Here is a 27,744-nt window from a genome sequence, read left to right as displayed (position 1 = left end):
AGGACCAGAAGTTCCACATCTTAGTGTCGTTGGAGCGCTAATGTATATCGCAAATTGCACAAGGCGTGACATTGCATTTGCGGTAAACTTACTAGCTAGACATAGCACTGCTCCAACAAAATGCTGTTGGGTGGGAGTTAAGAATGTTTTCAGATATCTCCAAGTCACAATGGATCTTGGCTTATTTTATAAATTTGGCCAAGACAAAACTATAATTGAATATACATATGCTGGCTATTTATCTGATCCCCATAATGCCATATCTTAAACAGGCTTTATATTTTTACATGGTGGAATGGCTATATCATGGAAGTCATCAAAACAGACTCTTATAGCCACATCCATAAATCATTTTGAAATAATTGCATTATTTGAAGCTTCACTTGAATGCGTATAGCTTCGCAGAATGATTAATCACATGGCAGAATGATTAATCACATACAACAGTCATATGGTATAGGTTCGATCACGAATCCTACAATTATCTATGAAGATAATTCTGCTTGTATTGCACAAATGAATACAAGTTATATAAAGAGCAATATTACAAAACACATCGCTCCTAAATTATTCTATCCTCACGAATTACAGAAAAATGGTGAGATAGAAATCTTGCAAACCAAATCATGTGATAACCTTGCAGATTTATGCATAAAGCCCTTACCAACATCATTATTCTAGAAATATATTTTTGGAATAGGTATGAGACGACTCAAAGATTTGCAAGCATCAGGGGGATATACATAATCTTTTATTATGAATATTGCACTCTTTTCCTAATGAGTTTTTCCTATCAAGGTTTTCTCATATAGAGCTTTTTATGAGGCAATATGCATTACAAAGCAATAATATATATCATATAACATTTTCTCCTATATTTTCCCTAAGGGATTTTTAAAGGAGTTTTTCCTATGACATATCTACATTACTCCTTATATTTTTCCACATGATTTTTGAAGGAGTTATACAAACACTGTTTACAAGATCACATGAAGCAATTGATAAGCACTGGAATTAGTGATCAATTACCTTAATTATGTAATTAATTAAACATGTGATTATCATATGGATTAGTGACGTTGTTAGCCGTTATTAATTAGAGAGACATCTTTTGTTGAGAGGGCCACTTCATGTGATTATCACATGGATTAGTGACGTTATTAGCCGTTATTAATTAGAGAGACATCTTTTGTTGAAAGGGCCACTTCGTGAAGGGGAAGTATCACCCTCATGCTTCTTGGGCTTATATAAATATGTAAACAGTGCATCAACGTCATAATCCCATTCCATTACGTCGTTCCACCCTTCACCTTCTAACGGCGAACACTGGTCAGCATCCGTGAATAAAACAGCAAGAATCTAGGGGCCCGATTGCAACCGGACCGGAGGCGCAACCTCCCCCTCCGACGGCGACCGGGGCGAGTCGCCATTAGTTTACTCGCTCCCCGCGCCACCCTTTTCTATCTACCCATCGCCTCACGCCCTCACCAACTCCCCCTGTCTGTCTCGGTTAGCGTGGAGAGAGAAAGGTGGGGGAGGGAGGAGAGGGAGAGGTCAAGCCGGAGCCGAGAACAGCTCAACAGCAGAGGGCCGAGGAAAAGGAGAGGCGTGGGAAGGCGCCCAGCACCCTCGAGGGAGAGCCAGCCAGCCAGCCACCCCCACCGCACCGCGGCTGCCGTACGCGGAGCAAAAGCCCTGCATCTGGATCAGGCCTCCTCCTCGCGCCGCTTCCTGCGCTCGCCATCGCCACCCCGGGCCGCCGCCGAGTGGAGATCCGCCCCCGGGCCTGGGCGCAGGCTGGTGTCTTCCTTCCCTGGTAAGGAAGCCCCTGCACCCTGCTTGCTTGCTTGGACGGGCTGCTGGCTTGCTTTGCCCTGCGGAATCCGATCCGTCCGGCTAGTTCCGGATTCCCGTGCCGCGCGGCGCGGTGGAGTGCTTGTAGCAGTTAATTTCCCACAGTTCAGCTAATTTCCGTTAAGGTCCGCCGCTGCTGGTTTGGGAGAAATGGCTTGTTTTTTTAAGGCGATCTTCTTAGCTCCTAGAGCCTTCAGCCTTGGGTACCTTTAGCTTTGGATCTTGCTGCTCTTGCAATTTGGCTTGCTGTGATGACACAAAGACCATGTATTGTTTGATCTTTGAGCTGAGCTGAGGTAGTTCTGGAAACTGGTTGTTTTGCAGGTACAATTGATTTGATTACCTTCGAAAATCCGCACCCCTGTTTTCACGTGATTAGAAAGGACAGAAAGTGCAGCAATTGTGGACTAAAGGGCTTGTGCTTTTGAGAGTACTTCAGGAGGAATACATGCGTAACGAAACCTTGATTCGGGAATGGTGTCCACTCGAAGGAACAGCGGGATTATCCTACGGGAAGGGCCGGTTAGGGACTGGTCCGAGTTTAATGACCCCTCACCGTCCCCAAAACTGCTGTATTCACAGTCCTATGTTGCAATGAGGGGGTTGCTGGCCTCGGTGGTGTCCTTGGACTTTTTCCTGTTGTCAAGCAAGCTAAAATCTGCATGGGCAGGTATGACGTCCCATAGGCATATTCGATCTCAGGAGAGATCGAAAACAAGGGGATTGAGCTGCAAGAGAGCCGCAATTCATCTGTTGCTGTGTTTCATGGTTGGCATTTTCATTGGCTTCATGCCATTCTTCTCGGTTGATGTTTATAAGAAAATTGTCTCTGAAAATGAAAGGCTTCCGTTCCACGAGAATGTGATTGAGGCGGAGATGATGGATACTAAAGTTAAGGAGTTGGAGACAGTTGTAGTCGAGAAAGAGGTCGAACTGATTGATGAGCCAGAAGTTGGAGAGAGCCCTCCAGTTCCTGCAATGTTGGATGACGAGGCAGATTTTGCTGAATCAACACGTGCATTACCTGCTATTAAAGAATCAGACATCGCTGTGAAGAAGCTGTTGATAATCGTGACAATTACTTCTGTTCGGCCACAACAGCCATATTACTTGAATCGGTTAGCCCATGTCTTGAAAGATGTACATGCACCTCTTTTGTGGTTAGTGGTGGAATGGCCTGAACAGTCCTATGAAACAGCAGAGATTCTGAGGTCTTCTGGGGTTATGTACAGGCATCTTATATGTAGAAAGAATACTACAAGTGTACGAAAGATCGCTGTCTGTCAAAGGAATAATGCAATCTATCATGTCAAAAAGCATCACCTGGATGGTATAATGCATTTTGCAGATGAAGAGCGGTCATACTCAGCTGATGTATTTGAAGAAATGCAGAAAATCAGGTCAGAACGCTACAGCATTTTTTTTTTCTTGCTGTACTGGTATACTTGTAGTGAACTTATCTACAGATTGCCTTGATGGTTCATATTTAGCTGTTAGAAAGTTTTATCCATGTAATTTATATAGAGATTTTAATTTTTACCCTTTAGCTTAACACAAAAGATGTGTGTTTTGTTGACTCATAAGAGCATCAAGTTAGTCTTGATATGAATGATGCAGCCAGAAAACCACAATGCTCTGATGTCTGTTCTGAAACCGCTAACCAAAAGTTTCAGGTCAAAAGATCTGCTAGCCTAGCCATATTTCAGTAGAATTTAAATGAGACACCCCTGCTTCCCTTCTCATGAACCGCTATGCTTTTTTCAGGCGCTTTGGCTCGTGGCCTGTAGCAATCCATGTTGGAACTAAGTATAGGGCAGTTTTGGAAGGCCCTATTTGTAAAGGTAGCCGAGTCACTGGATGGCACACAATCCAGACAGCTCTAAAGAAGAGTATGATTCGTCGATTCCCAATTGGTTTCTCTGCATTTGCTTTCAACAGTACAATGTTGTGGGACCCTCAGAGATGGAACCGCCCAGCTATGGATTCTGTTATAGTCCACTCAGGTGGAAGAGGTGGTTTGCAGGTGTGTTTTTATCTAAACTTCTAATGTAAACAGTGAACTGCAGTTATCAGATTTAAGTAGTTTTTCACATAGTTGATGGAACTTCAATTGGGTAAAATCAGCACTCATCCTAGTTGGTAGTTAGGATTTTTTTTACAGCTCTCCATACAGCATACTGCATAGATGATTAGCAGTAGTTATCCGCAGAAATGACCAATTTTGCTACAGAGCATAATACATTTTTGCTCCTCCAATCATATAAGATTTATAACGAAGAAAATCAGAAGAAACCATAAGTATCTTATGGATCTCTTCAAGCTGTCACCATTTATACTATAATCAAACAAATTGGAATGCATCATGGCTAACAAACTGTATGGTGAAAAGTTATATCTACAATTGAGTTCTACTTGTCTACTTGATCATAATAATGAGAAAATGTTCTGGCCTGACATGTCTCTTTGCAGGAGTCGAGATTTATAGAGAAGCTTGTTAAAAATGAACGCCAAATAGAGGGTCTTCCAGACAATTGCAACAGGGTTATGGTCTGGAATTTCAACCTGGAACCTCCTCAACTAAACTACCCCACAGGCTGGGCACTATATAAGTACCTAGAAGCCAACATGCCTGTAATATAGTTTCTTGCTGCTGCACTATGTCTGCTCCGAGAGGTGATTTTTCTCAGTCAGCCAGAAGCTCAAAGGACGTTTCCAGTGGCACGATGGTTCGAAATTTCAACTTCCAGACTCCCAGTTGGGTTGCTGGATGATGCCATCCTGAAGAGGTTGCACCAAAGATTACATGGATATTACGTGCAGAGATCTGCCTTCAGCATTGTCAGATCTGTTGCAGGGCCAATCAAGACAGGATCTTTTTCTTCTCTTTCTTTTGTGTATTCCTTTTATGCTCTTTATTTTTTTCTCTCTCCTTATATTCACCAGCTAGATACTGCATGTAGAGTGTTTTTTTAGGTTCTTCTGTTTTTGCATATGTGTTACCTTACAGATGTAAAAGCTCGCATACATTGAAACTGTTTAAGAGCAAAGGCAAATACCGTCTTGATACGTGAAGAGATTCCCCGTTTGGAAGGGAACACCGGTGAAGCCAAAAATAGTGGCTTCAAGTTCATTTTAACCTTTTCGGCTTACAAAATGGTTTCGTGCTACATTGCCTCGTTTTATGCAAAACAGGTGAAGTTGAGGCTAATATAGCCGGAACGGATACTGAGGCCTGCCCTCCTAAGCTAACCTTTTGAGCTGTTGATCCAGTCGTTTGTTGGCTTTTCACGGGTTGCTTTCCCACGAAGCAATGGCATTGCAACACTACGCTTGTGATTTGTAACAGTGAGGTTGGCCTGTTTGTTACCTTCAAAAGAGGTTGGCCTGTTTGAGGTCTGATTTCTTGGTCATTTGATAAACCTCTCGGCCGACACAGGTCAGGCGTACTGAACGGCGGTATGAATGTATGCTACGGCGTATCTTGGATTCTTTTCGTCAGAGCTGTTGTGACTTTTTAATGGTGCAAGTCTGTTTTTTTTTTACAAGCATGAGCATTTCACAAACCGAAATTACACCAGAGTTTCAACTACAGGGAAACAAGATACCAGGACTCTGTGCGTAGACATGTTCTAGCACACGATCTGTGTTCTATGCTGAAGGCTTGACTGTTTCATACAGTGATCTTACATGAGGTCAAAGATGGGTCTACACTAGTTCAGGATGAACTGATGGATTTGTAATGACTAACACTTTATGTTATAAAATCGGAAAAAATTGCAAAGACACAAGCGTCGATATGTCCGAGTGGTTAAGGAGACAGACTCGAAATCTGTTGGGCTTTGCCTGCGCAGGTTCGAATCCTGCTGTCGACGATTTACGTTTTTCCCCCAATTCTCCTCGTATTTTTCCTGGCTTCTTGTACTTATTTTTATCTACGTTTTTAAATGTCATTTTTCAATATATTTATCAATATTTAATTTAATTTTTTATCTATGAATTTGGTGCTAAATTTTGTTTGAATTTCTTTTGCAGCAAACAGATCTCATGGAGTCATGGTAAAGGATCGAGCTAGAGCGACGTCTGCAGGACCAGCTAGTGCGTGTCTATGTTCTGACAGCTACTGAAGGGCGCTTCTTCGGCCTGCTACCTGAATCTGAATGGCTTTCTTTTGGCAACATTTGAGTTGGGCTGGTGGCCTCTGCTCAAGTCATACGCTTGACGATGCCAATGGGCAAATCGACATCAGCAACGTACAGGCACGGTCATTGACCGTTCGTTCTTGGATACATCGGACCACTGTCTCTTGTATTGTTATATGCATCGCATATCAGGTGAGTCCAGCTCATTTGCAGCGAGAATCATTGTGAACGACCAGTTAGTGACCAATACAGGCTAATCCAGCATCCAAGCACCCGGCTACTTCCGGGGATGCTTTCGAGTTTCGCCGGCACTATGGTTCAGCTGCCACATCACCCGGCTGTCAACCAACTAACCCCACGGAAACAACCATACGATGCACGGAGCTCTGAGCTATTTCTCGTGGCAAACACTGCAACCTTTCCATGTCTAGTACCTTCCTGCTTCGTTGCCACCGTCTGAAGCATACCAAACGCTCTCTGCAGGCAACAGAAAACCCCAAAGAATCGAAAGGTATCACCAGCATCGAATGCCACTCATGATGGTCCGCGTACGCCTCCTTCTCAGCTGGTCCGCCCGCGGGCACCTTCGCTGGCTCGCGAGATCAGCTACCCCGTGCACAGCAGCGTGCCCGCGGCGAGATGGCGACGCATCACCTGGACCTCCTCCTAGTCGCGCTCCTCTACGGCTGCGCCTTCTCCGGCGCGCTCCTCGCCGCCGTTTCCCTGGCGCTGCTGGCCTTCCTCGCCGGCGCGCTGCTCGCGGCGCTCGCGCTCGCGGCCTCCGACGCGCGCGGGCTCGCGGGGCCGGCCGCGCGCGTCGCCGCCGCGGCCGCGGCCGACCTGAGGCTGGCGCGCGCGGTCGCCGTGTACGCCGTGGTCAAGGCCGCGGTGCGGGTGGTGCACGCGGCCCGGCCCAAGGTTGGCGCGCTCGCGTCGCGCGTCAGGAGGCTCGGGGCGGAGGCGGACCGACCGCCGGCACGCCGGCTGCATTACGGCGTCGTGGCTTCGGCTTTGTTCTGCCGAGCTGCGCGTTTCACTGCTGTGTAGCATGACAAATTACACATGCTGACATGCTACAGTTATAAAAAATAAAGATCTGAATAAATATATTGCAAGTGTGGAGATAAGGATTTTGTATCGTCTATCCGCGCTACGATTAAAAACAAATTTGTCTTCGAATTTGCATTAGTTAGGCGAGATTTGATTTGATGAGGAGCATGTGGACACTACTTTCAAACAGAATTTCCCTACTCTCTTTTATATCTTTGCTGACAATGGGGAAGGAGATGAGAGAGAGAGAGAGAGATGAAACTTTGGAAGGCTTGAACAGAAACTCTGGAATAATCATTGTTGTAACTCATTACTGTATTTGCCTTCAACATGGTTTCCATGTCCGATCGGAAGAATAAAACTTAGAAAACATGAAAAGCGACAAAAGGGGCTCTTGATATTATTGATTGCATTCCTCTGAGGTACACATTGCAAATGGATTCTCAAATTCGATACACTAGATGAAAACAAATCGCAAAGAATACACGTAAAACTGTGAAACTATTCAGCCTAGTATACAACAACGTATCCTCCTAAACCCAACACCGAAGCTGCTTAAGATCATAAGATGTATACAAACGAATATTTTGAGTGTCGTTGTATGGTTACAAAATTTTGAATAAACATTCTCAAGTCTCTGACCTGTTATCTTGGACTTGGTCAATGCACTGAACAAGAATTTGATGACACGACAAAGCCGTACCAGCACTATACACGAGCACCCAATGCCTGGAGCTGGTAAAGGGAAAAACATGGGTTAGGGCAACGGCTCATGTAGGCCTTTGTCGTAAAAGGTGCGGTTTCAGCAGATAAGCAAGACTCAAACCTGGCTAACGAGAAGATCCACTTGCTCCCTGTACATCTCTTTTAGGTCAACGATATCATTTCTTAGTTCTTCCAGCTGCAAAACAGAATCAAAATTAAAGTACATTTTAGAATAAAAAGTACTTTTACATAGTTTCTTTATGCACTTCTTATTTTTCAAACTTAACCGCAAATGAGTGTTTGCATTCCATACTGCACACTGTTACCACTATGTTCAATACTCTAGCTTACAAATAATTACCAACCAACTTTTCACTATTGCATAATGCAAACGTGTAAAATGCATTGCTGACACTTTAACTCTTTCTTGAATTCATCATACCCCCTACGATCCTGAAAGGGTCCTGTTTCCCAGCTTATAAAACAAACTAGTTTTTGTCAGGACTGATAACTAGACCCATACAACATTCATAAGCCTATGCCTGTTGGCTGAGCTTACCTGAACCATTTTCTTTTTTTTTTCTCGAACTACGCAGGAGAGCTGCATGTCATTTCATTAAGATAGAAAAGAAAGTACATAGAGAGGGGAGAGCCCCCAGACTAAGTACCGAACACACCCCAACACTCACAAAACACTACACACCCAAAACAAGGAAAGACCGACCAGAGAGCACCAAGCCTAAGATGGTGCTACAAGCGACCTAGAAGCAGCTCTTTGAGCTTAGAAGCTCCAGCCAAGCACCACAGGGTGCTTTCATTTGTTATGGCCTGCAGGAGCACCTGGGAGTTAGGGAGAACACCTTCAAACATGCAAGAATTTCTATGTTTCCAAATCTCCCAAGCCACCAAAATGATGAGCGAATTTAAACCCTTTCGCCACTGATTTGGAGCAGCTCTAATGACTTTGCCCCACCAAGCCGAGAAGCTAGAGGAGTTTACCGGCACATCAACTACCAGATTGAGATGTGAGAAGTCCAAATTTGTCTGGTTAAAAAACAAGCTAACAGCAGGTGTGGGGCTGTTTCCTGCGCTTGGTCACAGAACAGGCATGCCGGGGGGTGCTGCAGGCCCCTCCTGACCAGCTGGTTATACCTGAACCATTTTCACTCCTAGCTTCATAAGGTTATAGCCTTATAGGCAGAATGTACCCAAGAAAATGTAAACAGAAACCAGCCAATCAATTACTGATTAGTGACAGCTTATGATGCGTTGCATGGGAGCGAGAGCGATACCTCTTCATCACGTTCACCCATAAGTTCTAGAGCTTGAAAGTGTCTTTGTTTCAGAGCTTCCAATTCAGCCCTTAAGCCAGGCAGAGCAGCAGCTTCTGTCCGTAACTTTTCACACTGCATAAAAGTTCAGTTCAGTTTGCACACATACAGATAAAGAAGTAAAACTCTGATTGGAATGCCAGGATTTACTTGTTCTGTCATTTTCACCAACTCCTCTGCCAGTGAATTCCGAATAGATTCCAAAGAGGCCTGAAACACACCACCAACATCATTTTCAGAGAAAAAACGTTCAGATCAGATCAGATCAGGGTAACAAATGAAAAAAAAATAAAATCATGAATTTTTTTAGTGACTTCCGCCTTAATCAATATTAAACAAACAATATGAAAGAAATAATATAGCTTGAAAGGTTGCCAACAGCGAAGCACATATGACTTCATATATTGTAGGAACATTTCTTTATCAGAATATGATTCCGAAACCACCCAAAACAGCAACTCCCACTTCTAGACATGATCCGCAAGATTATGTGTATAGATCTGAAGGTACTAAGGATTTTCGAACCAGTGCGGGATATGACACAGCTAGGCAGCAGATATCATTTCCAGGCAATAAATAACCTACTAAATTTTAGATGCTGTTAGATAGAAGTCATGTAGCCAGTTTTTGGCAAAAATACGGTTGGCTTAACTGTGCAGGCATTTTGAAAGTTGCACCATTTTTTAAAAAAAGTAGTGTGAAGATATATTTTGGACAAGAATAAACTCAGTTGTACAGTGAAAATCATCCATAGTTTTCAAACTTATATACTTACTGCAGCCCCAGCTCTAATAATCAACTACTGTGAGTTTCTTAAAGTTCACTATGATTGTTTACCAGCAGGAGAAAGGTGACAAAACTTAATGGGGTACTAACTGCAGAACTAAACAGTTTGAGGTGAAATAACAGGAGGACGCATATACATACCAAGCGTGACATGTAAGAAGCCAGCTCTCCATCCTTCTGACGAAGTGCTGATTCAAAAGCACTTGGAGTCATGGTCCTCAGATAATATGACATATTACTTTCTGAAGACATTCTCCTCTCTAATGAAGCATTGTCAGATAAATCCAATGATGCTTGAAGGAAATGGCTTTCTTCCAGACTATTTATACTTCCAGAACTAGAGAGCTTTCTGAGAGGGGCATTTCCTTTGAAGAGCAAAACAGGAAATTGTTAGAGGGATGGTAAGGTACCAAAGAGAGGCAAAGAAGTAGGGTCTCACTCGCATAAATTAATTGGAATAAAATAAAATGCGTACTTGTTTGATCAGGAAGTGGAACTTTAGGTGCTTCACGGGAAGATGTCTTCTCAATTTCTGCCCTAGCAGCCTTTTCCCTTTCAAGGTCCTGAAAGTGCAATTCATGAAAGAAATTATTGCAGGCTTTCTAAATTTCTAATTAAGTTGATCATGCACGAAGAAGCAAGGTAAACCGGCCTGATAATTTCTTATCATTTTTTCATAGCAATCGTATAATTAGTGACATTAAAAAACTGTTCAAGTGAAAGAAAACCAAAGATCCTAAAGAAATTATGCGATTTACTAAGTTAAAATTAGGTTCATTAATGAAATTGGCAAGAAAACATCACTTTCATACACAGTTCTCAAATCAATCAAACACATAACTAGTAAAACGATATTTTTCTGAAATTATTGAAGGTAATAGTTAACTACCTTCTCAAGCAGTTCCCTGTGTTCTGCTGCTTCTTGCATCTCCTTCTTGTGCCTAGCCCTAAGCTCCTTTATTTCTTCTTCGAGTTGTTTGGCCCGTCCTTCTTGTATCGCTGCCTCCTCTTTAATTGCAAGGTACTCCTGTCTACTTTCAGATGCTCTCTGCCTCTCCTTCTCAAGAGATCGGCTCAGCTGTGTCTGCTCTGTTCTAAGAATTGTAATCTGCATATACCATAGTCATCCCAACATTACTTGACTATAAATCTAAAACTGAGGTTTAAAACCCTAATAGTAGCATTTTTTGCAAGAGATTAACGCGCAAACCTGTGTCTCAAGAACAGTTATCCGGGATAAACTTTGTGACAATCGCTCATTTACAGACCGCTCCTTTTCTTCTGCAGCAGCAGCTTTAGCTTCTGCTTCCTGCATATTCAAGAAAAAGAACAGATTATACTATGTTCTTCAAATATATCTTCCTGTATTTCTGCCTGATGCATTAAGTTGACAGAACCCTTATACTTCAAGTTTTCTTCATTACTTTTATGCAGCTACAGTAAAACACATTTTTTAACAAACCTGAAGGCGAGAGTTTAAGGTTCTCTCCACACCAGCCCATGCTTCCTCCCTACGAGCAGCAGTCTCCTGTTAACATTATCACACAATTGATTAAAACAAAAGCAACAGGAGCTCAATATGGGGGGGAAAGCAGAAGTGCGACAAATACACCAAGAATAAATAACAAACTAAACGTGAAATAAGTTTAAGAAAAGCCACATAGAAAGACCAATACCTGCATTGCTTCAATTTGCCTCAGGAGTGGTCTGGTAGACTCAGGAACTTGTGTGACCAGTTCATTATAACGAAGTTCACTGGCCTGAAGTATTAAATAGCGAAAGTGAGAATTGGTCCATGACTATTTTACAGCTCGGTACCAGCTAACCAAGAAGAGCCTTGCTTACTTGATACCGCTTTTGAAGATCGTCATAGTCCCTTTTTAGCCTTTCTTCCCTGAAAGCAGCCTGAAACGGACCCAAAGAAACAGTTACAGTCAATGGAACTGACATTGAACAGCTACAAAGTAGATGGTCAAATAGGTCACTACTCTTGAGGCATACAGCTAGATGGCATAGATTACAGTCAGGTCAGCAAATAAAGTAGTTACATCTACTAAGGATATTAACAGTTAGGTAAAAGGTCTGGATATAAATGTTCAGCATTTACCTCCTGTTCTTGCCTGGTAAGAGAATGCCTCAACTCCTCAATTGTCTTAATCAGCATATTTTCTTTTTCGCCAGCTTCTCTTAAAAGGCTCTCCAGTTCAACTTTGGCTTCGCTGTTGACTCTTGCTTCAGCCAATGCCTCAGCCTCTTTAGCTGCATTAAGAGCATTGGTGTAGAATTCCTTCTGAGCTGCAAGTTCAGTCTGATTTCTTTCTATCGTTTCTTGAAGCAACTTCTCAGTTGCTGCCTTGTCTCTCTTAATGCTCTCAACCTTAGTCTCCTCAACCTGTTTAGTCATAAATTGCTAAGTGCATGCCTACTTTTGAGGACAAACAGAACACGACATCTTGTTCAAGAAACGGAACTAACTTCGCTCCATCTATCTAAACATAATATGGGGAGAAAAGCTTGTGTAATTTCTATATGATCACAAAAAACAGCTATACAGGTAAGCTTCTTTGATTGCAACCACATCATGAAATACATGTGATGTAAACCCCAGTTTAAATGCACCACAGCATCAGGTCATATCAAAAGTAACAAAGAGGAGAAAAAACTGACTCCATATTATGAAATCCAGCAAAAATATGTATTGTTCATGATTTTCAAAAAGGTAAGCAGATTTTAATTACTTTGCATCACAACGTCAATAAGAAAAGAACTCAGTTTGGATTACATTAAAAATTAAAAAAGTGTATTTGTTTTACCTGGATCTTTGAGTTCAGCCGTTGTTTTTCTTCTTCAAGCTCACGAATCTAGCTTCAACAGAAGAACAAAAAAGTAGCACAATTGGTCATACTGAGCAAAGCATTTTATTATTTGAGCATGGCATAGAGTTTTAGTCCATGCCTGTGCCCTCAGTTTTCGTATTGTGGCTTCTTGAGCAGCTTGCTTTTTGGATAACTCCTCACCTGTTTCATAGTAAAAACAAGATGTTGATGTCAATAGATGGCTCAAAACCAACTCAAAATAAAGTGGAAATATTTACTGGGGATCTAATTGGGCATCTGGACTTTGCAGCATAAGAAGTAACATCAGCATGATATATTGTATTCCATGGTGGTACCAATGCTTGAAAAAGTCATTAGAATTTAACAAAGAGAAACAATGATTTGTGTATTCACGACATGACACTAGGACAGACCTTTGAATAATGAGATCTAACATTGATTCACCATGAACATAGTAGAATAGGCATAATACATAGGTCCTGCATACCTTCAGCCATGACCTGAGTGATAATCTCATCCTTTTCTTTCAAAAGGGCAGCTGCATCACTTTTCTTATTCTGTTCTCTCCTTAGTGTATCCCGTTCTTTAGTTAGTGCATACACCTAGACACATCAAGGCGCGCAAATTACAAAAGATTATGCCCTAAGCATAATATAATAATGTATAGATGAACCATGGCAAAAAAGGAAAATAACTGTACAGGTTGAACCAGAAAATAGAAAAGGAAAGAAAAGGACAGAGAAAACACACTCTAGTAACTTATATGGCGTCCTGGCAGTGGCATTTCATTGATCCCAAAATGCAGCTTACTGTTGTTTCTCCTTTTATCATTAAATTTGTCTCAACCAACATGAATTAGAATAAATGCATGAACAGTAAAAAAAATCTTCAAGACTAGCAGCCAGAAAACACGAGGACTGAATCTAGTTTACATTTCTGGTGATTATACCAAAAAATAATGTCTCAAGAATAAAGATTGTTTTTTACTACTGATTTTCTGGAACAACAGAAAAAGGAAATGAAGCTTGCTGATCAACTTCACATAGCATTCATCACATATCAACCAATCTATCCTTGGTGAGTGGTGTAGCTAAATAGCTGGTTGTTAAACACAGAAGAAAATCATAAGCTATTCCCACAACTAGCACAAAGAGTAACAAATTTGGACCATCACGCAAAAAAGCAGGCGATACAGTTGCAATAATGCATGCAAGTGTAACACTGTCCATTCAAGAACTAATGGGTAAAATCGTAGCATTGTGTAACTACACCTTCGCTAATGGTCATTACTCTAAATCTGGAAGCCACAAGTGACTATAGAATCATCAAGTAACAAGTTTTTTTTGGGACCATCAAGTAACAAGTGGTAATGTGCCTCACCTTCCTTTCAAGAGTTGCTACTCTCTGGTGATATTCATCCTTAAGCGCATCCATTTCTGCTTCAGACGACTTACTCTGTATCATATTAAAAACCAATCAATCGAAGATTAAAAATGTTTAAGTGCACTGCAGCTTTAATGATCAATCCAGAGAACAGTTTTCCAACATTCATATCATTCAGCTTCCACAGAATTTTACTAAAAACAGCGGCAATATCCAAATTTAAGATGCCATGTAGTGCTTCCAGAAGCAAAAGATGGAAAATATGCTCACAAACATACCTTGAGATCATCAATTGTTGCTTTGAGTTGCTCATTCTCATTCATCAATCTTGCAATTTCATCAGCTTTGGACTGTGGAAAGAATTAAGTGCTGTTAGGCACAAAGTGAATATTAAAGAGACAAGTACGATGCGACTAAATGAAAGAAGATGGGACCCGTAAACTATTAAATGTTTTCAAATGTACTAATGTCCACTCAATAATCATAAAACAGGAATTGCACAAATTGCTAAAATGCTTCCCTTCTTTTCCACAAAAAGTATGAATTCACAAATTAAAAATATTCTCTTCTATGTGGGAAATAATCTGAGGGTAACTTTGTTAGCATACAACTCCAAAAGCTTTAACTGAATTGCCAGAGCAGAGATTAGGGCATGTGGAAATGATACCTGCGATTGTCTTGCAGCACCTTGCAATGCAGCTTCCATCATCTTCATTTCACGTCTTAATTTCTCTAGCTCAGCAACAGAACCAGCAAATTCCGGAGTCGGAGAATTTGTGCTTCCAACAGATTCCTGAATCTTTTCTTCTTTTTTAAAATCATTCGCAGGAGAATCTTCCACTAGTCCAGCAGGCATATCTGTCGAATTGACCACCGACTCATTCTGCGAATGTGAATCATGCTCTGCAATTATGGACTTTGATTTGAAGTCAACGGGCTGCTCCGATACATTCTCCTCCTGTCCAACAACAGATGCTGTCCCTGCCACTATCTTATTGCTTTCTTCCTTATTTTTTTCAGTATTAATGCTGCCATCACGTACTTTGACTTCAAGATTAGTAGTTTTGTCTACCTTATTGCTGCCATCCTGTGGACTACTCATTTCTTTTGGGGCATCAGATTTTTGAGCAATCTTGTCCTCAGCTTCAATTATATCATCTGAACTAGCTAACGTGGACTCTGCTGGTTGTGATTGCGAGGGGCTCCCATCAGATGCGTCTTCCTGACCAGTATGAATAGATTCCCCTGTTTCGGTGTCACCTGACTGATCTATTTTGGTAGGTGAAGAAGATGCTGTACCATCAGGGACGTCTCCAGCAGACTCTCCAAGCTGATTCGGCAGTGCTTCATCACTAGGGCCAGAATGTTTCCTATCTTGATTGTCCTGGTTCTCATTCATAACTGAACTTATATCCTCGATGGAGCCACTATGAGTTTCTTCCGGTGGTGAAGGATGCGACAGAGATTGTGACGTTTCTGATGCTTCAAAATCTTCCTCCTTAGATATGGGTGACTCAGCAGAGCCATCAAGCTTTTCTTCTGCTGCTGAAGGATGTGTTGAAGTTTGTGGCGTCATGGATTGCTCAGAAACAGGTGACTCAGTGGAGATGCTGCTGTGAGCTTCTTCCAATTTTGAAGGCTGCTTTGGAGATTTTATTGTTCCTGATACTTCAGAAGCATCTACCTCAGATGTCCGTTGCTTAGTGGAGGTGCTATGATTTTCTTCCTCTGGGGACGAATTCTTTGGAGATTGTGGCTTTTCTGATACATCAGTTCCATCCTCCTCGCCATTTTGTCCCATGAAAGCCATGACAGGATTGAAGAATCCCATTCTATCAGAGTTGGACGTCCGTGATCCAGAAGCTGCATTAACAAATAAACATTCTATTTGAGCATGTTGATAACCATGTAAAAAAATAATGTTAAGGTAACTTTAACTATCCATAGGAAACAGTAAAAAAAAGGCAAGCATAAAGTTATTGCTTAAACTGCCTAAACCAATCAATACTACAGAATTCAGCAACTCAGAAAGAATGCAAAATCCGTTACACTTCCAACACTGGTAAGAGAGTTTGAAGAACTGCCAAAGCAAATCAATAGTACACAATTCATCAAACTCATAGACCGAATTTGGACAATACATTGAAATGAAACCAGTGATAAGCAATTTTTTGCCAAAACCAAGTGATAAATAATTGGACATATGCCAATTATCAACCACCACAGTCCACAGACCGGTCAGATATCAATTGAACGTAACAACTAAGACCACTGATCGCTCCTTCACCGTCAATTCTGACAGGACTATAAAGTCCATACACAGCCAAGCATGCACCAATGCCTCCCCATACACTACATAGGCGAATGGCAGGATGGAGGGTTGTAGCATTAGTGAGTCCGTATCGTACCTTCTTCATCGTCGCGCTTCTCCTCTAGGCCGAGCGCGCTGTCGAAGTTCTTCTCGATGTTCTTCACGCTCTCGCTGATCTTGTTGACGGCTCCGGCGATGTCCTGCAGCCCGCCCAGCGACACCTTCCCCGACCACCACGCCATCCCTGTCCCCGGCCTCCGATTACCGCCGGCTCACCACCTCCACCTCCGCACCAGCCACCCTAGATCTCGGGCATAGATCTGATCCGCCCAGCCGATCCACCGCCCCGTCCCAGGCGCGCGAACGGGCGGGATCTGGCTCCGCAGCCTCGCCCCGCCAACAAATTCAGCTGAACCAGGAAACCGCGAGAACGCGAGGCGGTCGGCGGGAAGCCGACGTGGCTGCGGACGGGAGGCGCGGGGCGGGAGCGGAGGAAGCTCTTCGGCGAGCTCCCGCCGCGCGGTGGCGAGGCGGGAGATGTAGCTGCGGGAGGGAGGAGTGGGTGGGGTTGGGTTGGGTCGGGGAGCACGACGGCGAGCTTGTATGGTGCGTTCGGCCGTTGGCGTGGGGGCGCCGCGTCGGCGTCGGTGATCGCCCGCCGGTGCGGTGTGATCTGAGCCGCCCGCGCGCCCCGCTCGGCTCGGTGCAGTGAGGCGGAGTGGATCGGTGGATCTCGACCGGCCGGAGCTGAGCCGGTCTTGACGTGCGGTGCGGCCGTGCGGGTGCGAGTGGGACTCGTCCCTTCGCTCGTGCTGCCTGCGTCATCTTCAAGACTGCGAGCAGTACACGCAGCCTACCTGGCCAACCAAACCTGGGCGTCGTACGGCATGGCCGTGTGGGCCTGTCAGAGGAGAGAAAGGAAAGAGGGTACTCCTCGTAAGCGGGTGAGGCTCGCGTGGGCTGTTGCTTCGCGTGGAATCGAAATCCACAGGAAGTTTTGGGCCCGTTCGGCCTTCAAGAAGTTGGTTCGATCAGGCTAAGCCCAATAGTCTGATTAGAAGCTGTGTTGGGCCTAAACTAAAGAGCCTGGCTATATACTTCGACCATTTGACACACCAAGAAAAAAACAGTCGACATTGACTAGTCATCACTGATCGGTGATCACCATCCATCCTTCAAACATTAAGCAGCCGATTAAATCTAGTTACCAGCATCAAGATTTCACGAGGAGCTTTTCTGTGTCAATGGCTCAATCATAAGTTCATAATCCATGCACTGCACACGAGGCCCGAATCAGTAGAACTGAAACTGTTACGAGCGTGATTTCTTCTTCATTTGATTCCGAGGGTTGCGACTAGGCGGACAAGGACAGCAGAAACCAACAAAGCTAGTAGTACAGTGCAGCAGGCGGGCTCCATGTTGGCATGCCAAGTCAGCTCGCAGCAGAATCAGGAGATGAGGATAAGCCTATCCGGAGCCGGCCACATGGCACCCTCCCTATGGGCCTTCGCCATCTCCGAGCCGCGCGAAGCTGCCCCTTCCCACACACGTCTCGGATCCTTAGCACGATCCGCCGAATTAAGTTTGCGCACGTACGCACTTGGACACTACCGGTAGTAACCTCGACAGTACTCAGCGAACGCCATGGCCTCCCTCGCCGCCGTCTCCGTGCAGCCGGTCGCCGTGAAGGGCCTCGGCGGCAGCTCCATCTCCGGCAGGAGGCTCGCCGTCAGGCCGGCGCCCCGCGCCGCCTGCCGCTCCGCCCGCAGGCCCCGCGCCGCCGTGGTGGCCAAGTACGGCGACAAGAGCGTCTACTTCGACCTCGACGACATCGGCAACACCACCGGGCAGTGGGACCTCTACGGCTCCGACGCGCCCTCGCCCTACAACCCGCTTCAGGTTGTTATGATCGATGCATCAGCATCCACTTAATTTCTGCGGTTTTTTTTGCATGCGCAATCTTACTCAAAACTCTGTTTGCTTCGAACGATTCCTGCGTTTGCAGAGCAAGTTCTTCGAGACGTTCGCGGGGCCGTTCACCAAGAGGGGCCTGCTGCTCAAGTTCCTGCTGCTGGGCGGCGGATCCCTGCTGGCCTACGTCAGCGCGTCGGCGTCGCCGGACCTCCTGCCGATCAAGAAGGGGCCGCAGCAGCCGCCGGTGCCGGGCCCGCGCGGCAAGATCTAAGTTCAGTTGCTCCTCCGATCCTCCTCCATTCGCCTACTAGCTTTGCTTGTACTGCTAGCTCCGATCATCACCATGGATCTCTGCCTGTTATCCTGTTGATATTCGATCGCTGCCTCTTTTTATCGATGTTGATATTGTACTCCGGCATATACAATTAAAATTGGTGCTGCGTGCCTCGTACAGCCTGTCGGCTTTGTTATCAACCAAAGTTCGTATATAGATAGTTGGGGTGCGACAACATGCATGAAACAAAATATATGATTTTTAAAAGGAAAAAGTCATATTTTCACACTTTAATTATAGCATAAGTCTAATTTTCAACCCACAACTACAAAACCGGACAACGAGGACCATCCAACTATTAAAACTGAGCAAATGTGGCCCTTTGGGTGGTTTCAAGAGTGGTTTTGCATTTTCTAGAAATTTAAAAAGTTTACATTTCATCAAAAAATTCATAACTAATTCATTTCAAATCAAAAAATATCAAATTGGTGCCAAAAAAAGTCTGAAAATGTAAACTATTTGTTGGTGTACTATTTGGCATTATTTGAGTCTTAGTTGTTCATGTTTATTGTATTTTATTACAAGCAATAAAACATTATAATAGTAACAAATATGATGTAAACAACTCCAAATAGAGTATCAACAAGTAGACTACATTTTTAGAAAATTTTTGGTACCAACTTCGTATTTTTTTATTTTAAATGAATTAGTTATGATTTTTTTATTGAACCAAAACTTTTTAAACTTCTAGAAAATGTAAAACCACCCTCAAAACTACCAAAGGGCCAAATTTGTCCGGTTTTGACAGTTGAATGGCCCTTTCTGTCTGGTTTTGTAGTTATGGGTTGAAAATTAAACTTTTGCAATAATTGAAGGGTGAAAATATGACTTTTCCCTTTTTAAAATGAGATTCCATTGCTTACACCCCTCTAGGGTCCAAATCCAGTGACCCATCCCACACCAGTTTCTGACGAATTGCAGGACCAATATTTATCCACTCTGCCATTACAAATATAACGTGCACTGGTTCACTCCCGTCAGTTGGTTGCTCCACCATGTGACCTGTGGACAAAAGGAGAAATAGAGGGAATACGTTACCGCAGTTGGATTGGACCGAGAGTCCGAGTAACTGAGACCTTAATGGGAGGAGGAGCGAAGCATGCTCAGCTATGGTTGTGCTCTTTGTGAGCAAGTAGGAAAAAAGAGAGGTGGAAGGAAGAAAATAGTATACCTTACATGTAAGCTCGGATTTTAGCTCTGTGTTGCTCTTTTTTATCGACCGAGAGAAAATTTATGGAGCGAGTTGCATCCACGCAAAAACCACCATCACAAGCAAAGTACAGGAAGTTGGCTATACTCACTACTACAAAAACGGTTTTCAAAGCGGTTGAAACGACATTTGCAGGGACGGGTGCGCTACTCACTCCTAGCTTTCGTAGCTCCAAATAGCTGTTTATAAGAGCGGGTAACAGACCCACCCCTGTAAAGCCGTTTCCAGGGGCGGGTGACGCCATCACCTGCCCCTGGAAGTGCATTTTCATGAGCGCGTGACGCCATCACCCGCCCTGGAAAAGTTATCTTTAGGGGCGGGTAACGCCATGACCCGGCCCTGCAAATCAATTAAAAAATAAAAAAAATTGTATGCACGGCCGTGGCCACATGCCACTTCTACCCATCCCCGTCGATCCCCGAACCCCGACGACCCATAGGGATCAACCACTCGGCAAACAGATGGGAAAACAGAAGTTCAGAACAACCAATCTCGATAAACTAGTCACAGTCATAGTCATAGTCATGGATCGAATCGAAGTACATGGTCACAAATCGAGCACAAGCTAACAGATCAACCACAAAGCTATCAACCACAAAGCTAGTACAAGTAACACATCGAGTAAAAGCTAAGCTCCCTACTAATACTGATTGGCTACAGGATGCGGATGCAGAGATTTGCATGGCAGCTCGTGAGGTACCCGCGACGGATCGTAGCCTTCGTGGACAACAGACGGAGCAACCAATGGCGTTGGCGGCTTGTTCTTCTTCGCCGGCGCTGCGGCTCCTCTAGTGCCTGACCCTTCCCACCATCAACTCACGTTGCCCGTGCCCCACCGCAGGGGTCGGCCGTGGCGCTCGTGCCCCATCGCCCCGCCCGTGGCTTGGCTGCAGGGTCCGGCCACGCCGCCTGTGCCCCACCGCAGGGGCCGCTCGCGCCATGTGAGCGCGCTGCCCGTGCCTTGCTGCAGGCCCAGGCGTCACATATCTGGGCTGGCCCAGGCGTGCGTTGTCGTTGTGCCTCTTGTTGGGCCGAGCGTTGCGGAAAGGTGGTCCCATTGGGGACCTTGGGTCTATGGACCCGTCAGCAGCTCCCGAGACCCTTTGGTGCTTTTTGAAGCCATGGAGGGGCTATCGGATTTTGACCGGCAGGTTGCTGCCCTGTCAGGAGGGACATACGGGAGCGTCGTTCAGCTTTGTCTTTTTGAAAAAAGGACGAGCCACATGTGAACACTAGCTCTGGATTCCTGATGATAAGAATAAGCTTCACATGGATATTGTATCGTTGCCTCGTGCCCATCGCGCCGTGGAGGTGGGTTGTCGTTGGGACTTTGGCATATTTCCCCTTTGTTTGTGGTGCTGTGTAGGGTTGCCGAGTAGGATCAGGTTGTAACAACCTAGCCTAATTAGGCTATGTTTAAATCTTAAACAAAGTCATTAGTGCATAAAGAAGAACTTTGGCAGTGGTGAAGGCAAGTAAAAGGACACTTTTGCCCCTCACAAGCTAAAACGTTGTTTGAGCAGTAACTTAAATTTTTGCTTAAGAACTTAAAAATATGTCCAACTAAGAGTTGTAGAAATAACTTTCCTAACAACTTTTATTTTTGGTGTTTTGCTGCAATCTGAGCAGAAGATCTTCAAAAACTCGAAGTACAAGTATGTGTCCATTTAAGAAAAACAGACTAAGTCCCAACTTTGGGGCTCTTTATTTTGAAATATCCAATATAAACTCAAGCTGACCTCGATATCAAAGTTTTAGATCTTCAAGACCTTAACAACTTTGATTTAAGGAGTAAGTTCTAAATCTACCCTGAAAGCCTTCAAAATCTAGGTCAAAGTCACCTAGTTTGGTCAACTCAGCCCAAGACTTGCAATCTAGACCAAGTCTAGAAATCAGATCAATCCTGTATCTTGGCATGAGTTTATCTCTCAAAAATTGAACCAAACATCAAAAAAATCTTTTATAAGAGTTTGAGAACTAATCTTATGCCACAACTATGTCAATTGGACTCTAGTCCGATTCGCTTCCGAAGCTTTTCAAAACTGCAGCTCAAGTCAGCCAAACACCCTGAAAACAGCCAAGCTGCTGTTTTTGCCTAAGTCCAGGAAACTGGCGTTCCTCCAAACTTTGGAGTTTCGAATCTCCAAATCCACCGCAAATTTGAACTCAGTTCAATTACAAAAGTTGGACTTTCGCCTAAGGACTACATCTTTTGTAAAGGGAGTTAATGTTGTGGGGTTCAAGATTTGGAAGATCTCGCGCTTGGAAATCGGCCCGGCGAAACGATCCCGCGAATCCCTCAGCTAGAGCGCGCCCGCGCCCGCGAGCTTCGCGCCCCGCTCGCCGCCCGCCACATGGATGCCGCTCACCGGCGCAGCGCTTCCGCCGGTCTCCGGCCACGGCAGGAAGACGCCTCACACGCCCCGCGCCCAGTGAGCACGCGGTCGCCCTGCCCTGTTTGTGCCGCGCCCCGCTCCGCCCGAGGGCACACCCCGCCGCTGCCCTGTCGAACACGTGCCCCCGTGCCCGCCTGCCAGAGCACCGCCGCCTCCAGCCCCAGCCGCGACAACTCCTCCCTGTCTCGCCAGTGACGCGTCCCGGCAAAGCCAATGTCACTGCGCACGCCTGCTCGTTTCGCCCATGCCTGCACGCCTCATCTGCCGCACCACCCTCTCTCCTCTGTCCGCCAATGGCGTCCCCGCCATTAATGGCCGTGGCAGCGCCCCGACTCCCCTCCGGTCCCGCTCGCCAGAGCCACGGCCCCGCCTCATTCGCCGCTTCGCCCTAGCCCTATAAAAGGGAAGCCCAACGCCGCCGGTGCCCCCTTCCCCGCTCGCCCTTGCCTTGCCGAAGCTCCCCTGCCCTTGCTCTCTGCTTCCGCCGCTCGATCCTCCGTGGAGCTCCCACTTCCGCTCAACCCCGCACCCCGCCGACACCACCAGCCGCTTTGCCTCCCTCTCGCGCAGCTCTAGAGCCTGCTTGTTTCCCACGAAGAGTGCCACCGCCGCTAGAACACCGCCGCCCTTAGCCACTGCCGCCGCACACTGTCCGCTATCGCGTTCTACCTCGACCGAGCCTCCCCGTAGCCCCCAACTACTTCAAACCGGCCCAAGGTGAGCCCGTAAGCCTTCCCGACCCCTTACCGCTCCAAGGCCGCTGGCGAGTCATCGGAATTTTAGCCAACCGCCGCCGCCCGCGCCCAAGGACCCAATTGCGATTGGGAAAGTTGAATCAGGGGCTTTAGTGCTAAAACCAGGGATCTTTGCGCGATAAAACCGTAGATCTAGGGGCAAGACCGTAAGTTTGCCACAATTTATCTTTTTATATCGGTAGAATATATGTTTAACTTTGAAAATTCACCAAAACTCGTAGAAAATTTAGAAAAATATCAAACCAATTTTGCTAGACTCAGTATAAAGATTAGTTTTTAATAAAAATACGTTTGGCGCATGTCATTGGTAGAACTAATGTTATGTGTTTTAATTCTTGTTTAAGCTATTTAAATCATAACAAATCATAGAAAAATGATAAAAAGTTAAATCCAACTCTCAAGTGTTTGTTTCAGATAGTAGAAGCTTCGAAAAATGATTTGGAGCCCAGCTCCAATGTTTAATCCTCTGTTTATTTTTGTCATGGAAGTCTAAGTTTGTTTTTGCCTTTTTGCATATCAATTAAACGAGAACTGAGAAAAATATGAAACCTTTTGGAATAAGTCAGTGGTGTAATGTAATTTGTGGGAAAAATATGGAACCCACCAGAAATAAAAATAGGTACCACTTTCCGATTTAGGGAAGAATAAATAGGGTAAATGTACACAAAAAGATGAAAAGATGCCCTTCACTAAAAATCGTGAAAAATTCATCAAAGGCTCTGTATCACCCCTATAACTCACTGTTAAAACTTCATGACCAGTTTCATTAAGGTGTATGCTATAAAAATGTTTATGTATAAGCTACCTTAAGGTAATAAAGGTAATATTGGAAGAGATACAAAAAAAACATTCAAAAATAGGATAACTTTCCGATCTAAAGTGTAATAAAGTTGAGGTGCATATATGTATGCAATCGCCATCAAACCAACCCCCAGCTTCGCACTTATTTAGGTGAACGTGGCCCTAATATAACTTCTTCTTCAGCACTAACTCATATTTTACATCCTATGAGAAAGTTTGGGAAATTAACTTGATGCCTTGCATTTCGTGTAGAGCTGAACCTCGCAGACGGGACTTACGAGCTTCACCCGGCGCCAGAAGAAGGAGCCGTAGCCGATCTGTCGCCCGTCGGAGCCGAGCCCGAGCAAGCCGAAGACCTGTTTGCTACCTCCCCGCGTGAAGGCAAGCCCCGGAGCATAGATTCCTATGTTTAAATACTTGCAATATATATTGGTCGTTTTGATTGTGCATTTACATTTTAGGAATTGCTTGAAATCGTACATGCATGAATTAGTGCCCTTTGATCTGAACACTAGTATGATAGCCGAGTAGTTGCAATGCCTAATAGGACTCGGTAAAATTTGAATGATTGACTGTCACTCGCGAGTTATAGGAGTTGTTTGCTTTCCTTTTGTGATAACTATAAGGACGATGGACGGGGCAGGGCTCTATGAACTGTTTTTGAAGGTCGGTGGATTGCCCCGTCTGTCTACATGAAATTGGACTAAGGTTGAGATGTGATAGTGTTCGTGATCAAGTGTTTGAAAGTACTAATCTCATACCTAGTATGGGATGGGGAAGCCTAGTACCTGATTGAACCAGAACGTGAGCGGATCATTCCACTGTCTCTGCAATGGAGTTCCCTTGCGGCTGCATATGGTAACAAGTACGATCATAGAACGACAGAGGCCGGGTCTATGGAGCCTTGTACCAAGGAAAGTGGGCCTGACACAGGTCTGGGAATTGATGGGGACGGCGGACAAGTGAAGCGACCTTTCGTGGTGCGCGGATGTCGTGAGATTAGGTTCGCCATGCATGGTTAAGAAATTCGATTTGATTCATCTGCCTCTCATAGATTGGGACTGCTTCATCGCTATGCTACGCTGAGTAAGAATGAAACTTGATGATGATGTTAATATTAATGCTTGTCATAAATTGTTTGGGAAACTATGCTTGTTTAGTATAGTTGCTAACGTAGACGGGTAAATGAACTTAGAACTTGTGACTAAAATATTGAAAGTAAGGACCTACTCTAGTCACTTTTAGCAAAAACAAACCCCAGAGCTAAAAAGCTTGCATGTCTAATTGTTTGTGGATTAGTAACAATGGTCGGTTAAGTCTTGTTGCGGTAGTCGCTCAGCCTTGTTGTGGCATATGTCTTTCAGGTGATGTTGATGCCTCTGAGCTTGCTGCAACTGTCACTTAGCCTCCCCAGCTTCCTCCTGGATGGACGGTCGAGTGGGATCCCTACTCGGATGGTAAGGAACGGGATCATTCATGTCATGATTGGCTTCGTCATGATATCCTGCATCGACGTTAGCTTCCACCTATTTATTTCTGTTTCTTGAAACTCTACAAACTATGTTTGAATTTTGAAACTCGATATTGTAATAATTTGATGCACTTGATTAATCTAGATGGTCTATTGTAATCTCTAGAACCACTCACCTTCGTGTGAGCTATACTTTCTCGATCCTGTGTTAAGTGATTTATCGGATGAAATCCGACGGACTACCAAGTTAACTTGATTAAAGTACATGATCGTGTCTTAGGCGACTTAAATGTGCTTTAGCTAAGTTAATTTGAGCGGTTCCGCCACAGCTGGTACCAGCCCTCGAGAAGAGGACTTGCGAAGGCCGCGGAGGGGCACCAAGTAGATATAGGCACCCAGCCCCCAAGGAAAGGACTGGCGAAGGCCGCGGAGGCACGCCGAGTAGATATGGGCGCCCAACCCTCGAGGGGGGGGGGACTTCGCGCACCCGGTGGGTCTAGCCCCCGAGCCTGCGACCGACTGGGGAGTCGATCGGAGGCTGAATCTTTCCAAGGTTGCGGACTTTTGTGTCCCCACAGGTCGGTATGAGGCGATCCCTATTGCAAATCGAGGCGTCTGTCTGTGCGTGTTCCTAACCACGACCTGTGTCGTCGGTAGGATTCCCAAGTCAGGATCTAGCGGCCCGAGCCCCCAAGCCCCGTTGGGCTTGGTCGGGGTCGGTCGCATCTTTTCCAACATCACCCCGTCCACGGTTTCCGCAACCGGAGGGGTTGAGCTGACGCAACTTGCCTCGATGGCTCGAGTGGCGGGCTCGGTGAGCTCCTAACAGGCATGTCCAAGTGGAATCTGGGTCCATCATTCGTGATGGGGTTAGCATAACCCTCATGTGGCATTCCACTACTCCTTAACCCGCCTCCCAGCAGATGCCCGAGTCGTCTGACCGACTTGGGTGGCCCGCTGGCCTCTCCTCGATGGAGATTCTGTGGGCATGGCTCAAGGTCAGGATCGAACGAGAAGTTGATATAACCTTGTCCGCTTTTGAGTGGGTTGGACGGAGGCCACTGGGGCTCATCTGCTTTTCCCTCTGGCTCCATTTGACGTGAGGTGGCCTCGAGTCCTTCGCAGACTGGCCTTCAAACCTCGGTCGGTCGCGGCTCATTTTGAATGAGCCAACTATTGCTTTGTGACGCGACGCAAAGCAATGTAATGCAATGACTATATGTATGAGATGAATGTATGAATGCATGTATGCATGAGATGTATGAATGAATGAATGCATGAATGAATGCATGTGTGCATGAGATGGATGAATGAATGAATGCTCTTGCAATGGGAAAGAAAACCAAGGGTTGATAAAATTACCTCGGTCGGGTTTTTAGGCATCACCCCATCTGCGGTTTCCGCAACCGGAGGGGTTGTGCCGACGCCACTTACCTCGATGGCTCGAGTGACAGGCTCAAGGAGCTTTTAACGGACATGCCCGAGTGGAATCCGGATCCGTTGTTCGTGACGGGGTCGGCGTAGCCTTCGTGTGGCATTCCACTGCTCCTTACCCGTCTCTTACCAAATGCCCGAGTCGTCCAACCGACTCGGGTGGCAGTAGTAAAATTCCATATAAGTAGTTAGTTCTTTGTATTATAATGAATTTTGCGGGGGACTGAGTGCCCCCGAATGAACAATTTAAGTTCTTTGTGATTGTATTAATCGTGGAGGGGAGCTTGTCCCGCCCGTCCTCGTTTTTGCCCTTAAGTAATTCTGCTTTTTGCCCTTTTCCTTTCAAACCAGCATGTTGACTGTAGGATGCAACCTTTAGAACTCGGGCATGGCCCACGAGGCTCAGCTGCTCATAACCGTAGGTCGTGGTGGGGTTCAATCGGTCGGGGGACTGAAGCGTAAGTTACTTAGGGTAGTCAGAGGAACGGGACGCCCTTTCGTTTGGGCGCGGTGCGTGATTACACGAAAGCAAGGAGGGAGTGGTACCACACCCCCGTGTAGCCTCCGAGCGACCCAGGGCGAGAGTGCTCGGGCTGGGGCGCTATAGGAGCGAGTGTCAAATGGAAATGACTGTTAAAATCTGAGTTATGGAAAGAAACGACGTAATGCTCAATGTTCCATATGTTGGTGAGGATGTTGCCGTCGTCATCCTTCAGTCGGTAGGCGTCTGGTCGGATCACCTGAGCCACCGTGTACGGTCCTTCTTGTCTTTCTTGTCCTGCTGCGCGGAGGGGCCCTCGTCCTGGACCTCATGCTTGACCTTGCCCATGTCCCAATCACCGCTGAAGACCGCCTCGACCGCCTTCTCGCCGAAGGCGTGGTTCGTGGCGATGTCGAGTAGGTCGCGGGTGGTCCACGACTTCACGCAGCCAAGCTTGTGGACCAGGGATTTGCAGGTCATCCCGGAGAGGAACGCGCTGACGACGTCTGCGTCGACGACATCAGGAAGGGAGTTGTACTGCTTAGAGAACCT

The 27,744-nt window shown here is 45.4% G+C and overlaps 3 protein-coding genes and 1 non-coding gene across 4 annotated transcripts; 3 read left to right on the top strand and 1 right to left on the bottom strand.

The window, feature by feature from the left end:
- The first annotated feature begins 1,450 nt into the window (after positions 1-1,450).
- LOC101785620 (probable glucuronosyltransferase Os05g0559600) lies at positions 1,451-4,926 on the top strand. The gene is made up of 4 exons (XM_004961190.4): positions 1,451-1,816; positions 2,179-3,254; positions 3,619-3,877; positions 4,324-4,926. Exons 2-4 carry the CDS (start codon positions 2,329-2,331, stop codon positions 4,492-4,494), a joined length of 1,356 nt encoding a protein of 451 aa, XP_004961247.1. The 5' UTR covers positions 1,451-1,816; positions 2,179-2,328; the 3' UTR covers positions 4,495-4,926.
- A 718-nt stretch (positions 4,927-5,644) lies between these two features.
- Positions 5,645-5,726, top strand: TRNAS-CGA. The gene has a single exon. It is a non-coding gene; the product is annotated as a tRNA-Ser (tRNA).
- Positions 5,727-7,423: 1,697 nt separating this feature from the next.
- Positions 7,424-17,161, bottom strand: LOC101786021 (golgin candidate 5). The gene is made up of 19 exons (XM_004961191.4): positions 16,494-17,161; positions 14,753-15,948; positions 14,364-14,435; positions 14,083-14,157; positions 13,190-13,304; positions 12,821-12,882; positions 12,679-12,726; positions 11,973-12,257; positions 11,711-11,770; positions 11,542-11,625; positions 11,328-11,393; positions 11,076-11,174; positions 10,755-10,973; positions 10,341-10,428; positions 10,007-10,230; positions 9,230-9,289; positions 9,041-9,154; positions 7,870-7,944; positions 7,424-7,778 (listed from the first exon to the last, which is right to left on the bottom strand). The coding sequence occupies exons 1-19, from the start codon at positions 16,636-16,638 to the stop codon at positions 7,752-7,754; spliced, it is 3,114 nt and encodes a 1,037-aa protein (XP_004961248.1). The 5' UTR covers positions 16,639-17,161; the 3' UTR covers positions 7,424-7,751.
- A 731-nt stretch (positions 17,162-17,892) lies between these two features.
- LOC101785215 (photosystem I reaction center subunit VI, chloroplastic) lies at positions 17,893-18,800 on the top strand. Its single transcript, XM_004961189.3, has 2 exons — positions 17,893-18,295; positions 18,402-18,800. The coding sequence occupies exons 1-2, from the start codon at positions 18,041-18,043 to the stop codon at positions 18,579-18,581; spliced, it is 435 nt and encodes a 144-aa protein (XP_004961246.1). The 5' UTR covers positions 17,893-18,040; the 3' UTR covers positions 18,582-18,800.
- The last annotated feature ends 8,944 nt before the right edge of the window (positions 18,801-27,744 follow it).

Source organism: Setaria italica, chromosome III (assembly GCF_000263155.2).
Source record: "Setaria italica strain Yugu1 chromosome III, Setaria_italica_v2.0, whole genome shotgun sequence".
Taxonomy (NCBI): domain Eukaryota; kingdom Viridiplantae; phylum Streptophyta; class Magnoliopsida; order Poales; family Poaceae; genus Setaria; species Setaria italica.
The sequence above is the reverse complement of the archived record's forward strand: the minus strand, read 5'-3'. Positions and strand labels throughout refer to the sequence as shown.

Coding starts and splice junctions, on each gene's coding strand:
- LOC101785620 (XM_004961190.4), top strand. CDS start 2,329: ATGGTGTCCACTCGAAGGAACAGCGGGATTATCCTACGGGAAGGGCCG. Junction 3,255..3,618: donor GAAGAAATGCAGAAAATCAG/GTCAGAACGCTA, acceptor TGCTTTTTTCAG/GCGCTTTGGCTCGTGGCCTG. Junction 3,878..4,323: donor GTGGAAGAGGTGGTTTGCAG/GTGTGTTTTTAT, acceptor GTCTCTTTGCAG/GAGTCGAGATTTATAGAGAA.
- LOC101786021 (XM_004961191.4), bottom strand. CDS start 16,638: ATGGCGTGGTGGTCGGGGAAGGTGTCGCTGGGCGGGCTGCAGGACATC. Junction 12,883..13,189: donor CACTCAGGTCATGGCTGAAG/GTATGCAGGACC, acceptor ACTATGAAACAG/GTGAGGAGTTATCCAAAAAG. Junction 11,394..11,541: donor GGCAAATTGAAGCAATGCAG/GTATTGGTCTTT, acceptor TAATGTTAACAG/GAGACTGCTGCTCGTAGGGA.
- LOC101785215 (XM_004961189.3), top strand. CDS start 18,041: ATGGCCTCCCTCGCCGCCGTCTCCGTGCAGCCGGTCGCCGTGAAGGGC. Junction 18,296..18,401: donor CGCCCTACAACCCGCTTCAG/GTTGTTATGATC, acceptor CTGCGTTTGCAG/AGCAAGTTCTTCGAGACGTT.